The 14,869-nt window shown below is 38.4% G+C and overlaps 1 protein-coding gene across 2 annotated transcripts in view; it reads right to left on the minus strand.

Annotated features, from left to right (window-relative positions):
* The window catches only part of tanc1b (tetratricopeptide repeat, ankyrin repeat and coiled-coil containing 1b), a 97,918-nt gene that overhangs the window by 64,711 nt on the left and 18,338 nt on the right, over positions 1-14,869 (minus strand). Inside the window, exon 3 of one of the 2 annotated variants that reach the window (XM_088001322.1) lies at positions 814-1,020. In XM_088001322.1, coding sequence (XP_087857448.1) covers positions 814-1,020 — 207 coding nt within the window. Of the gene's footprint in view, positions 1-813; positions 1,024-14,869 lie in introns of both variants that reach the window. The other variant, XM_088001316.1, reaches the window with a different exon arrangement.

Below are 14,869 nucleotides of genomic sequence, written 5' to 3' on the forward strand. Positions count from 1 at the left end.
CGCCAAGTCTACTTGTGAATGAGATTATAATGTAAAGTTTCTCCTCGCACAGTTCTACGAGGAAACCAAAAATGAGCGTGAGGTAATGTTCAAATTAAAGCTCCAAAATACATCAACTCATAATTGTTTTTGCAAAATCATTGCAATTTACAAAAATAATTTTGGTCGCGATTCAGCTGCTCATTTGAACGTGTCCAGTGATCGGAGACTCTGAAACCAGCACTTTTTGAAACTAGGTCTCAGAGTGAAACTTTTTGAGAACACTCCCATGGAGGTGTGAAGTACTCCATTCTGCTTTTGGGGGAACAGCCAATCAGAGGCAGGAAAAATCAATAGTGCTCCTGAATTAGCTGCTTTGCAAACAGCATGTCAAGGAGAATTGCTCCTAGGTATTAAAAAAAAAATTACAAATAGGCAAATTTCCCACAAATAATTTGGAATTACATAGTTCAGGAAAATCTGCAAAGCCAGCATATAATTATTAAAACCTCCCCAAAATCAACCCAGATATTTACAATTAATTTTTTCTTCAACACACAATGGGATTGTGTCTTACTGTACAAGATGGATGATATTTTATAAGTCAAAATCTCTTATTAACAGCCGTTGATGCCACAAATATTGCCACAACATCAAAGTAATTATCATGCAGCTTAAAATATGAAACTCGTATTTTAAATGTACCACAAAATTAGTAAGTACTACAAATAATAAAATAGAGAGCTTCAAAAATGGAAAATTCTGAAATCGTTTCAGAAGCAGCAGAAGTAAGGACCAGCTCATTAAAAAAAATAATAATAAAATAAAAAATACCTGGAGATCTCTTGTTTTGGCGTAAGGGCATCATGTAGGACTGTCGTGGAAGAAGAGGTGAGGAAGGAAGAGACATTGATACTCCCTTGGCAAATCCTAACTTCAGTGCATCATCTTGTGCATAAAGGTGGCTGCTGCCAGGCCCCTGAGGCAGGGGGTTTCCTTCAGGTGGGAATCTTCTTTGTGCACCATGACTGTTGACATCACCTGCTGAGGAGAACAATAGTTACCTTATGCCAAAAACAAAGCAATGAGATCAAAAGAAAAGTTGGGATCAACTACATTTTGATTTAAGTACTGATCTTAACACATCCACAAAGAAGCAAATCTGTTCCAGCTTACTGTGGTTGTGCTTTCAACCCCATTAAACACAACAAAACAGAAACACCGAAGGAGAAAAGGAACACACCTAACACACCTGCACACAGATTATGATGATAATCTGCAAATACCGAGGAAGCATAGAGCCTAAATAACTCCACAAATCTATGAATTCTGACAGTACAGACAAGTCTCTCTTTAGTTAGTTTAAATCTGATGAATGAGTGGCTAATATCTGCATTCTCAAAAGCATTTCCCACATTTCTTTTATGCAGCCCCTGTAAGATTCATGTAGACTGTATAAGCACCCAGGATCTTTAAACTCCATGAAGTGGCACAACTATGAAGAAAAACAACAATGTTTCTTTCTTAGACTGATATTTAATAAATGATTTCTATATCCATGCCAACTTTATAAGAAGGAGGGAATTCCACCGACTAAAAATCAACTTTAACCTCCCACAACCCTTTAGAAAAACTGGAAAGCAATCAGGGTTTAGAAATATAAGCATCCCACACCACTCCATAATAATAATATGCTAAGTCAAACAAAAGATCTCCAAAATATACAAAGTCTTCAGGATTATGATTTGCTTTTAATGCCTTGTAGTGAAAAAGCAATCCGATGACTTGCGTTTCCGTTGTGCAAGTGAACTTTCACGTTTTCCATCTTCAAAGTTCTCATCGGTTTGGTTCGGACATTCTACTGGTGCTTGTTGCGTCTTCAAGGCCCCCTCCCCCCTAAACCATTCTCCAGATCAAGAATCCCCTGTATGTAAACAGGTCAGACTTGGAATGAAGGGAAACATGTTTTTCTAATTACTGCTCTCACCGGTGGAACAACCTTCCAGAGGACCTGAGACCAAGAAAAACCAATTGTACGTTCAAAAGCAAACTTAAGGCAAAGTCTTTTGCTTTAGGAATCAAGCTTTTCTTCCCCAGATTTCATATAATTTATGTTATTGATCTTTAATAAATCAAAAACTTAAAAAAAAGTATTTTTGCATTTAGTTTGACTAAATGTAAAAATACTCTAGAGTTTCATCACTTAAATGAAGATGTTCCCCATTCATTAAAAATAAACATATTTATTAGCAATTTAGTCATCATTGTTTATTTTTTTATCTTGTGTAAAAACACTGAGTGCCGTCACTGTGCATAAAAGGTGATGTATCAATAAAGATTATCAGGCTCTTTGAACGTTTTGTCAAAAACAACAGGAAAGTATAACATTGACATTTATTTTCATATTAGAACAATTCACAATACTTCTGACTTTTTTGTGTTATTCATGTTTGGCATGTTCCATAATAAGAAAAGAAGGAAGAGATATTTTTCCTTTATTTTATCTGAGAATGCTGTCCTCTGCAGTGCATGGGGAGTACAAACATGTTCATTTTTCCAGATGGAAGATCTCAAGTGGGTGACTTCTTTCCTGCATGTTACACATTAAAAAAAGGATTCTTATTCTTGAGGGCTGGTGATGAAATATCTGCCCCCGTTTTTCTCTTGGCACCATCTGATTGGTTTTTTCCTCCGAGTTATGAAGCAAACATATTGTGCACACTTTTTCCCATCAGTTCTGGTTTTCCAAAAGAAGACGCTTCAGAGTAATTGATAGCCGTTTAAAAGCCCTTTGCTTCTGAGAAAATGCTGTTTGTTTAGCAGCTCGACAGATGGACACACAGGAGTCTTAAAAAATGTGATGGACCATTGCAAATTGTTTGTAAAATAATTTACCTCCATACACTTAACCCAACTGTACCTTGAACCTTTATTGTTGCTACTATAACACCTCAATTTCCCCTTTGCGAGACAATACAAGGTCTTTCTATTCTGTTCAGAAATCATTATTGAGGTCAGCCAAAAAAAAAAAAGATTAATTTTTAAGAGTAAAGTCTTGCATTTCTGAAACTAGTTGCACCTCAGCCTGAAAGATAACTAAATACCATGCCTTCCAGCCATTCCAGCAACAGAGTTGTGAGCCAATATTGGAATGTTGTAACAAGACACCGAGGTTAGCTGAGGCTGATGATTTTGGCAAATACTTTAAAAGAGTGAAATCTGCTTTTGAAAACCACGTAGGTACATGCCAATAATAAGGTTAAAGTTACCAGAGTTAATGTTTTTGTATAACCAAACTGAATGAAGGGAAGAAAAAAACTGTTGATGTGAAACTCCAGCGAACACACCGGACAGATAAGCCTATTAATAAGTTCCTGGGGACGCAAACGAGGATGTCTGCTAGAGGTGGAAAAAGCAAAAAACAGACCTGAACATGGGAAAAACAGGACTGTTTAATGTGTGTTTAAACCCAGAGGTCATGGGCCTGTGAGCATTTCCCATGCTTCTACGAAACACGAGGAGGACATCGAGTTAGTGGAGCACTAACTCTGCCATTCACATCCAGCAGCGATTCACTGATGACACACTGAACGTTCCTAGTTGGTATTTAAAGTATTTCGTGGGAAAATAAATGCAAGTTTGTTTCATTTTTGTCAGATGTCTTCTTGCACCATTTCTCAAATGCTCTTCCCTTTGACAGGGCTGGTACCGGAGGAGAGACGACCAAATCTTACACACAAACTAATAAATGTCTAAATCAAAACAAATATTTCAAACTTAAGAATAACTATGCAGTGCGAATGTGTTTCTTCCTCCAAGAAGAAGGAGCATTTTTATCCGATGAATCAGACAGGAAACCTGGAGGAATTGCAGAGCTTCATACCTCAGGAGAACCTTTTGGCAGATTGCTTATTCAGGGGCTGCACAATATATCAGAAGCTGGCTATAATACTGTACAAGGTATACAGATCCCAGGACAGGTAATTATTTAGGTGCCATGCATTCAATCCCTCCATCTTGATAATATACTTAGTGGTAGCATTAAAAGTTTTATTAGGGATATAAAACAGTGGGCACCATACAGAAGTAACTTGTTTTAATAAAACCTTGAGATGTTGTTGAGATGGAAATATCAAATTCTGCGACCATAAAGCAGAGAGACATTTACACATTTGCAATTTTACCAATATTGTTCAGCCTTGGTAGAATCCACAAATTTGCTCTCTGTAGAAGAGCAACAAAAAGAAAACAATGAGAAGTACAATGTGCAGCTTCCCGAAACGTTTTAGGGGACACAGTGGAAGATTGAGTGCTGCTCAGATAAAACCAAAACTGAACGTTTTAGTGAATATTCAAAGAACTAAATGCTGCAGAAAATGAGTAGTGCACATCAAGCTGACAACACCATTCGCACAGTTAATGGTTATGGCACGATTATGCTACAGGGATTCTTTCCTTCTTTTGGGACAGGAAAGCTACTCAGATTTAATGGAGTATGGATGGAGCTATCTAAAGAACAATATCAGAAAAGACTCTTTAAGAAGCTCCAAAAGATTTGAGAATGGAGTGGAGGTTCACCTTCCAGCTGGACAAACAGAATATCCAACCAAAATATACACCATCATCCAATTTGTATCTAGACCTGTGCATCAGACTGAGCTAGAGTTGCATCGAACTGATGAATGGGGTCACAGGTTTCATCTTTGCAATGTACAAAACTGACAGAGACATATCCTAAATGACTTGCAGCTTCAAACACATCAAAAGATGATTATTTTCCAGTTTTGTGTTTGTAAAAAACATTTAGAAAACAAGCATTTTTCATCCACTTGCAAATTATGCACCAATCTGTATTGATCTAAAACTACTCATAACATAACATGATCATATTAAAAAAATCAAAGGAGAAGAAATTCTTTGGCAAGGCACAGTTAAGTAGAATAATTTGACTTCTCTCTCCAGCTATCAAGCCCAGGTTTACAGATGTTGAACACTTTGTAACATCTGCTAGAACACTGTATTTTGTTACAAATCACAAAAACATTCTCTCAAACTATGTACGAGTGCCAAAAGAGGCATAAATGACTTTACCTGCTCACAGTGTGGAAAATGATTGAGCTTCACCAAAAACATTGCGAGAGTCATGACGCTAGCTCACAGCACACTAATCTATTCTCCAGAATCAAAGCTGCTCAGTCATCATTGCCACAAATAAAATGGATAAATTATAAACCTCAAGACAACATCTATTACCTCACTAATAAAACAGACCATGCATCAGCAGACCTGGCTGAATCATAAGTGGAGATGTGGTGAGCCACATTAATGACACTTTGGTTCCATTCTTTGAGCTCTGGCTTATTTCTGCAGCCTAATCACTACAAGCTCTAATGGGAAGGAGGCATGCTTCTATTAGCACCCTCTGGATCTGCTCAGGAGAAAACGGTCGGGTACCATGAGGCTGCCGGCCTAATCAGAAACAGAGATCCGTTTTCTGCACTCCTCTGCCGAGCCAGAATGGACACAAAGTTGTCCTGTGTTTTAGAAGCTTTGAAACAAAGAAGAATGCCAGCAGCAGGAAACGGAGAGGTCCAATGACGCCTCTGCATGGCTCCAGACATGGCACAAAAAAAGAAAAAAAAAAAAAAACTGTAAATGAGTCTGAGCCTGCAAAAGAGCACGACCTGCAGCCACCTTGATCTAACTATTACATTCAGCTTAGACAAAGAGCAAGACTTTTGTATAGACACTCACTCTATTTAGTTTATACTACTCTATATAGTCTATAAAGTTTGGGTTGGGTTAAATATTGATAAAAGCATCTCTGGATAGACAAATACTATTATACTGAACATTTTTATTTATTGATAAAAGCAAATGATGACTTATGACAAACCTCCCCCTGAATGTCCCATTTACTAACATTTCATTTCACGATTTAGATTTTAGATTCATTTTAGATAGACCAATCAAAGAGTTTTGAAAGCTTAAAATTGCTTTCTCTTTTAAAACTAAACACTATTCAAAATATTTATTTCAAATCTTCTCACGGTAAGGCAATCCTGGTCATTTTGCCTCTTCACCATTTTGAACTTTTGATTTTTTTTAAAGGTCTCTTCAGTGACCATAATAATAAACAGAAATAAATCCTAAACCGCTGCACGTCTGTCTTTTTAAGTTGCTTACATCAATACTTTGGGAAATGTTAGCCATCAATAACAAAAGGGAACCATTATTCTGAGGATGTTGTGATAAAAGGCTTAGTTATAGAGGGTATATTTTAACTAAAAACCTACACATTTATACATCAGCATCTTACAGAGGGTTCTTAACTTGCTGAGGCCACATCAGATTGTGGCAATAAAGGTTTCCGTCATGCTGCATGCTAAAGGGATTGAGATGCAATTTTGGTAGTTGGTTCTGAAAACAAGAGGCGCCACATAAAAGCTCTTCATCGAAGTGCTGGTAGATATGCAGCGGAGTGCTACGGCGGCTGAACTGCCATCTGACCGATGCTATAATACACAGATGGACACAAGGGCAGAAACTCGCCAGTGCTATTTCTGTTACTTTCCAAAGTCCTGGATGGAACAAGGCCTGCAATTTCAGGCCCTTCTGTGGTCGAGGAAATCGGCTCTTTCTAATTATATGGCACTGGCCTGGGATGATGTAAAAATGATTACAGTCCCTTACATGCTCGTTCCTCCTCATCAAAAGGAAAGGTCCAGAGCCCACAAGGACATACCCACCCTATAAAACGGCTCAATATTATTTCAAGACATTGATTTACAACAGTTTGCCATTCAAGGAGAAATCAATCACTCACAGTGTCTTGAAAAAGATATTGAAAACACTTCCACCTTTTTTACATTTTGTCAAGTTACCATTAAAAACTTTATAGTTGGTTGATATTTTATAGGACAGACAAACAAAACATTGGGCATAGTTATGAAGTGGAAGGTAAACGTCAAATGGTTTAAAAACTGATTTACAAACGGTCACCTGAAAAGTGTGGTGTGTTTGGCATTTACCCTCAATGAATAGAAACATTTTGCTACAATTAAAACTTCAAATCTTTTGTGTTGTGTTGCTAGCAGCTTTGCGAATCTAAAAATGGGAACTCAGTCGCATTGGATGGATGATGTCTGAACATCGATTTTCTGATCTTGCCACAGGTTCATCATTGGATCTTTGTCTAGACCAGGAATCGTCAAATCCAGGCCTCCAGGGTCGGTGTCCTGCAGGTTTTAGATGTTTCTCTGTTTCAACACACCTAGGTCAAACAATCAAGACATTAGCAGGACTCTGGAGAACTTGACTGCACTGAGGATGTAATTGAGCCATTTGATGTTTTACCACGCAGATGGTGTGTGCAGGATGATTTGCTGTGTAAAGTGTTTGCCAAACAAGACAACAAAAGTTAAGTGAATCATCTGACCAAAGCATGTTATAGCTGTGTCCCCTGTAAGGCTTGTAGCAAACACTGAACTAGACTTCTTTCAACATGGCTTCTGTTAGCTACTCCTCCATAAACAGCATACTTTGTCCAAATAAGTTCAAACATTGCCCTTTGCACAGATTATCCCACCTGACCAGTCGGTCTGTACGGCTCCCCTATACTCACTATTGGCTGCTTCCCGATCCAACTGATCCCCTCCTTCCATGAGTCAGCCAGTTAATTTAGGAAGGTTGCCATGTCTAGGTGTGCAGTGTGCCATACCAATTTCATTTATGTGTGACATATTGAATGGTGCTCTTGGGATATTATTTTACAACTTCACTCTGCCCATAACTTCACCACAATTTTATTTCTATCCTGTCTGAGACCTTCGTGAAACATCTGGATTCGTACTGAGCCTTAATTACAGTAAGGTGAACTGTACTAATGAGGAGACTTTTAAAGGTAATTGGCTGTAATGGATTTTATGTTATAATATCACATCATACACATGCACTCCACACTTTTCAGATCGACATTTGTAAAAGATTTTGAAAAGCATTTTGTCCTTCTTAAAAATTAAGTACTAATTTAAGTTATTAAACCACATGTAACCAATACATTAAGTGACAGAGAATGACATGTTTGTTTACACATTTTGTCTTAAGTGCTCCAACCACGCTGCAGTACTTAAGCCAAGTGCAAAATCACAATCTAATGTGAAAAATAAAAGAGCAAAAAAACAAACAAAAAAAACACAAATGCCCCAAATTCAAGTTGTGTTGACCAGCAGAGTTCTTTCATGAATAAACTCTGGACAATGTCCTTAGCGTCTCCTGTAACGCTGTGCTGTGGAATGTGGCTCGTCACTCCTTCTGAGGGAATGCAAAGGCCCCCTGAAAGATGCAGGCTCAAAAATATGCAATGCATTCACTCCAACTGGCTTTCCAGAACAATCACCTACCGCTTTTGTTTTGAAACAAACGACAAGACAGGTAAAGTCCTAAGTGTATGAGCTGTGATATCATTTCTTATAATCTCCATTAATGTTCACTATACACCGCAAAGAGAAATTGATTGGCTTGCAACTTGTTCATCTTATGGCCTAAAGAGACAAAGGGGACTATAATTAATGCATATTCTTTCAATCAAAGCACAATGGCTGATGGTTAACGGACAATTCACCAAAGAGGAAAATTCTTTCGCTAGACTGAGTGCCAATGAGGAGTCTCTGTGTACTTCCGAGACCAGTGAGACAGTCTCACAAAAGCTGTCATGGTTAACCCACAGTGACCCACAGAGAGCAGAGAGAGGCAAACAAAGAAAAGAGTGGGGGAGATCCCACACTGAGCCATACATAATGATCAAGGACAAGGACTACAAGGTTATTTTGTGATGCAAAATCTTCAAATTTTACAATAATTTGAAACTAAAAAATAGTTAGAAACCATTTTGGAGAAATATTTTTTTATAATCATGAGGGTTTTCTAGTGGCATACTATTCTAATCACCCAAGAGCTGTTGTAAAACCTGTTAAAATACTGTACAAATGAGCCAAGAGAAAAAAGCCTACAATTCAATATTATTAATAATTGAGCACTTTGTCCTCCATCAGGCTGTTATATTCAATTTTTGAAGAACTCAGTCTTTTCCTCCCTTTTTTTGTTTTAATTTGAAGTCTTCTTATGGCAATTTTGGGTATTAAAATTAGATTTTTTTCTGTAAAAAAATTAATTTTCCTAACTTTTTGTTCCAACATATACACCCGGGTGCTTAGCGGATTACCCATCTTAGCTGGTGGTCCATGAAGGAAGGAAACCATCCTGACGATGTCATTTTACCTCCTCAAAATCCAAGAGCTCCTCCACCTTTGTGAAACAACCAGCTTAAATTTGTTCTCACACCGTAGCAATTTTTTTCACCCAAAAAATTGAAAAGGCTTCACAGCATTTTTTATCTAAAAAAAGACTTAGATTGTGCTCAATTTTTCTCGTCTGCAGTAGCCCGAGCTGTGGAATGCTTTCCTCGATGGCCCCAAGGGAAAAGACTGGCAGGGACGAGTACGTGTGTTTCTAGGGGATAAGGAGTAGAAGAGGGGGAGGAAGTGAGGGGCAGCACTGGCCAGGCAGCATGACATTTTCCATTCCTCTTCATAAATTGGCAATTTAGGCATATATGGGGAAAAAAACGACGTGCCTGAGACTGACTTAGCCATGTTTTATCTGACGATTTCTGACAGCGGAGATATACGAAGGCTAATAAAAGAGACTGACAGATGAGAATTTCTGTATGCCACTTGATAGGAAAGAATGTCAAGTGAAACAGATTTTAATTACACCATTCTGGCCATGAGGATATTATTAAAAATGACCATGACCTGCTTGATCTTTCTCATAACAGCCTATTGAGGGGACTGAATGTGCTATAACTGTCAACACAAATATTCCTACGTTGTGGCTGGATACATTTGTCACTCGTGTAAATGCCCCATTTTTATCCCAAGGTTAGACTGAACTCAGCACTTCTCTTTTGACCCAAAATGCAAAGTTTGGTCAAATTCAAGTTTGGTGCATTTACGTTCGGCTCCCCTTACTCTGATGCTCCTTTCACAAAGCATTGACTCGGGAAGTTTGAATACATTTACTGCACGCTCATGGATTCACTTACTTGCTTATTTCACTGTGAAAGGTAACTCTAAATTATTTGAGACAATTTGTCTACTCGGTTTTTTTCTTGAAGCGTATCTAAAAGACTGAAATGAAAATACGGCTTGGGAAGTTGAAATACACAGGCACAATGCAACTTGATACACTGTTGGCTGGGTGTTGCCAAGTAGCCAATCCAGAACCAGTACTCATTTTCCTTGACACTGATTAGCTGTGACCTCAAAGAGAGAAGATAGGCAAGACTGTGGATGTTAGGTTCTGTGGTAGTGCAAAGACCATTTCTATTGTTTCCAACTAGCCGTGGCCATCGTGTACGTTCTTGCACCAGAGTATAATTCCAGTTCCAATTCCAATTTAGCATTTGGTAAGGCTGCACCGATTTATCCGTCAGCTGATTTATCAGCGCCGATCTCCTTAATTTTGGGAGATTGGTGATTATCTTATCTACCTCATCAAACATCTAAAATCAGCCACTGTCCTCTGCTCAGAGGTTTGCGTGACATACCGGTCCACCAGGTCATGTCTGCACATTTGCAGATAACAATAGTCACCCAGCCGTTGTCAACTCAGTGACTTTCTTGCTATATTTAGCAACATTTCAGACAAAAAAAAAATTAAAAATTGGCATCAGCCAAAATCAGAATTGGCAGGTCAGGCTTTTTAAAGATTGGTATTTGGCCAAAGAACTGCAATCGGTGCACTGCTAGCATTTGCATGCGTATGTATTCAGAGGCTCAGTTGTAGCAGCTATGCACCATATCTTTAAAATATAACTGCATTAGTGCATGTTTATGGAATTGAGCTGTTACAACGTGAATGTTTATCGAAGTTCTCATTACATGAAGCCGACTTATGCACACTGCTTTGGATCCCAGCCTGGGATCAAGACTATTAATTGCATTCAGACTTTTGTTGTGAAATTTCCAGGAGAAATAGCACACATTAATAGTAGGAAGCCCCATTGAGTAATCCAAGTATACTTTGGTAGGTCAAACTAATCTCTATTCAGAAAACAGTCATTAATTACTTTTTATAACGCAGATAAATAGCTTAATCAGGGAGTCATTATGACCATTTTGCCATTCAGAAGCCTCAAAGAAATGCAAAATGCAAAATTATGCAACAGTGAATCTCTACATATAGCAATTTATAGAGTGGAGTAATAGTGGTGCAATAAGGAAAAACAGTCAAACTTATTTTTTAATCCCTCCTACAGTTATTTTTATGAGTGTTTATTGTTGAATCATTGACCAACAAAAAAGAGAAAAAAAGGAATATTTAAATTTCCTTTATAGCACAACTGTATTAAAAATCTCTCATGGGTTTTTAATTGGGTTAATGACAATGTCAAAGTCAAAGACACAGCTGTTTAGTCTTTAGGACAAAGGCATCCATGGGCCCTTGCCGATCAATCATATTAATGCAGTGAACAGCTTTAGGTCAAGAATGGATCATACAGGAGATTCCTCTCCATCTGCATGTTTTTTTGAAAAACGTCAGAAACTGAGGATCTGCAAAGTTATGAATGAATGAACTCAGAGCCACATGGGACAGAACGCAAGGCAAAAGTGAAATGTGGTCTTCGGTCCTGTGTTACCATGGAGATTTGGCTTAATGATAGAGTTGGATTGCCATTAGCACAGACCATTAGGCAGAACTGCCTCCGAGGCCAGGTGAGGTCATGAGAACACCAGTAACCTTTAGACACCAGCCTGTTCAGTAATACTAAACGGACGACAATGTAGTACAAAGGTTATCCACAGAGTCCTTCTAAAGAGTAATCCCAAAAACAAACACAAACCAGGGAAAATCTTGTAGCTTTTGAGTAATTATGAGAAACTCAGTTAATGGTGGAGTTTTGCAAAACTAAGTAATCAATTGTGCCTTACATGGCGGGTAGCACTGACCAATGAACAATTATTTTGACCCATTACGACAGTTCTACAACACTCTGAAAAAGCATTTGCAATCTTGCTTGTTTCTTCCATTTTCTCTTTTTATGGCCCCACTGTTTCAGGTCAAACACATTTTTACGTCAGGCAACCATAACCACTGGGGTCTAAAAGATTTTGAGTCGTTTAACTTTTTCAAAATTTCTGCTGTTCTTGAATCATTCTACATTGATGCACAATGTGTTGTTTTCTGAGATCATTTAGCCTACTTCATCTTGTCAGACAGGTTCCATTTAACCAATTTCTTAATTATACAGGTCAAGCAGTAATTGTGAGTGTGCTAGTGGAACTGAACTTTCAGAAAAAAAAAAAAGTGATTGATCACAGGTAATTTTGTGTTTTAATAATATTCTAAAATGACGTTACTGTCCCATCTCAAAATGAGGCACCAAAACTAAACAATGAGAAAAACGGAGTCCTGCATCCAAACTGTTGCTGTTGGCATTCAGCACTTGTATCTGTTCTTTTTGAAGGAGGACAAAAGCGCCGGGGTCAGTAGTTCAACCTGTAGAAAGTCTCACTGCATCAAAGATACCAAGTGTGGCTGCCAAAATCTGTTCTCAAAGACCTTGTGAGCAAACTCAGCTGGACAGAGGAAGAAAGACAACAAGCGGTTTTAACAGATAACCTGCCAGTGTGACGGCACCGAACAGTGTCAGCATAGCAATGATAACGGATGACCAGAACAAAACCGTTTCAAGTTATTGGAAAAAATATCGGAAACTAAAGCATGAACAGCCATGAGGGGGATGACCATCTCTTCCGTCAGAGATTGCTGAAGGTATGAAAGCTTATTAGGGAAGAAAAAAAAAAAAAAAAAAAAGCAGACAGAAGGAATGTGTCTGCCCAGGAAGGTCATGCTGTAATTAGAAAAACCTGTGCCCTACTGACTTCCCCAGCCAATGAACTGCTGTCACAGCCGCCATCACCTTTCAGAAGATCATCTGAAACACCCTGGCATGTTAAGTGATAAAATGCTTTTCCTCTGCTTTGAAGTCTGAGGCGGGTTGTGAGGGGTGACAGGCATTTATTGTTGTCATGTAACAAATGAGATCATTCACTGCTTTTATCAAGTCCTCATGTATGTGCTTGGCTTGTTATTCATTGCCGTGCCAACCTTTCCAGTGTCACAGGTTGGGAGTCGGGGTAATTAAACACAGTAACAGTTACAATATACAATGGGCATGTGGGGGTGGGGGGGTTCTAGAAATTTCTACATATTTTCATGTTACAACCACAAACGTCAATGTATTTTACCGTCACCTTAAAGTAAAATTGTTCAGTAGAAGGAAAACTACACGTGATTCTCAAAATGTTTTACAATTTGAAATATGAGAAGTCTTTTGTGCATTTGTATTCACTTCAACCTCCTATTTTCTGAGACCCCTAAACAAATTGTGCACCAAATGCATTCAAAAGTCAGATTGCATTTTTCACTTGTGTTTTAGTAAATCTCAGTAAAAATTTAGCTGTTGCATAGAGGTCTCAGAGGTTTGTTAGAGACAATTAGTGAGCAAAAGGCATCGTGAAGAGCAAGGAGCAGAGCAGGAAGGTCGGCGAGAAAGTTGTGGAAAAGCGGGATTATGTTATGAAACAATATCCCAAGCAAAGCTCTGTCCAGTCCATCATCTGAAAATGGGAGTAGTGTTGCACACCGGTCAAGATAATGCTGCAGGAGGAGGGTGAATATTAATGCACTCTAAATAAATTTAGAAAATAATTTATTTTCCTTCAGCTTCGTGTTCGTTATCACATAGAATCTCAATAAAATATAAAATAAACAAAGCGGCAACCACTCCCACACTGAGCCCATTCTCAAGGAATGTGAATACTTTTGCTAAACACTGTAGCTTTTTTTTTTAATAACTGCAAAATTTCAATGAAAAAAAAAAAAGAGACCAAGGTGAGGTTCAACAGGAATTATTGCTTAAACTGAACCATGCCTCTCTTTACAGAGAGGTGTGTGCATGCATGTCATAGGTGTGGAAAGAGAAAAGAAAAATTATTAGCTTCATAGTCTTCATTCTCAGACATCTCAAATCATGCAAAGCGTATAATGGCTGCCCCAAAATATGCCGCATTAGACTTAAAAAAGGAAACAGCCTGCCCAACCAGGTTCACTGGTTTCCCCAAGAGCCCTTATTTTGCTTTCCAGTAGGAAACACTGGGCGTGTCTAATGTGGATACACCTGAGGTTTGCGGGTGAGTGGGTGTGTTTGTGTCTGTGTGCGTGTGCGTGTGCGTGTGCGTGTGTGTGTGTGTGTGTGTGTGTGTGTGTGTTTGCGTGTACACGAATGTGTGCAAGTGAAAGATGTGGTTTTGAGCTACGCCCTGCTAATCGTTGCCTGCTGGCTGCATAGTGCTTTGATAGCCATGTAGGTCTGCATACTGAATGGTCTCCTTTGTAAAATCAGGTGCATTCCTCTCCAGTTTTATAAGTCCTGCCATAACTGTCTGGACATGAAAATCTATATAAACATGACTGGTAAATAGAAGAGCAAACAAAGGACAAAAAAAAAACCCCACTGAGCAACTGTTACAATACAATTTTGTGTTTATTCGATTTAGAAAAGGAGAATCGGGGAGAAATTTAATCACAATGTGATTTGTTGAGGTTTTAGAAAGAGTTTACAAAAACATTATTCAGACATAGAGACTCAAGTTAACAATAAAATAACACTAAACCCACATAGCTGCTTGGATTATATCCTAAAGGGTGCCTGAATCCAGCCCTCGAGAGCTACTATACCGTAACATTTAGATATACACACCTAAATAAAATTAATTGCTCATTATTGGATATTTTGTTAGCATAATGTGCTATGAAATTTCTT

Source organism: Poecilia mexicana, unplaced genomic scaffold (genome assembly GCF_051168715.1).
Source record: "Poecilia mexicana isolate PSO_F unplaced genomic scaffold, ASM5116871v1 scaffold_2, whole genome shotgun sequence".
In the NCBI taxonomy this organism is placed as follows: domain Eukaryota; kingdom Metazoa; phylum Chordata; class Actinopteri; order Cyprinodontiformes; family Poeciliidae; genus Poecilia; species Poecilia mexicana.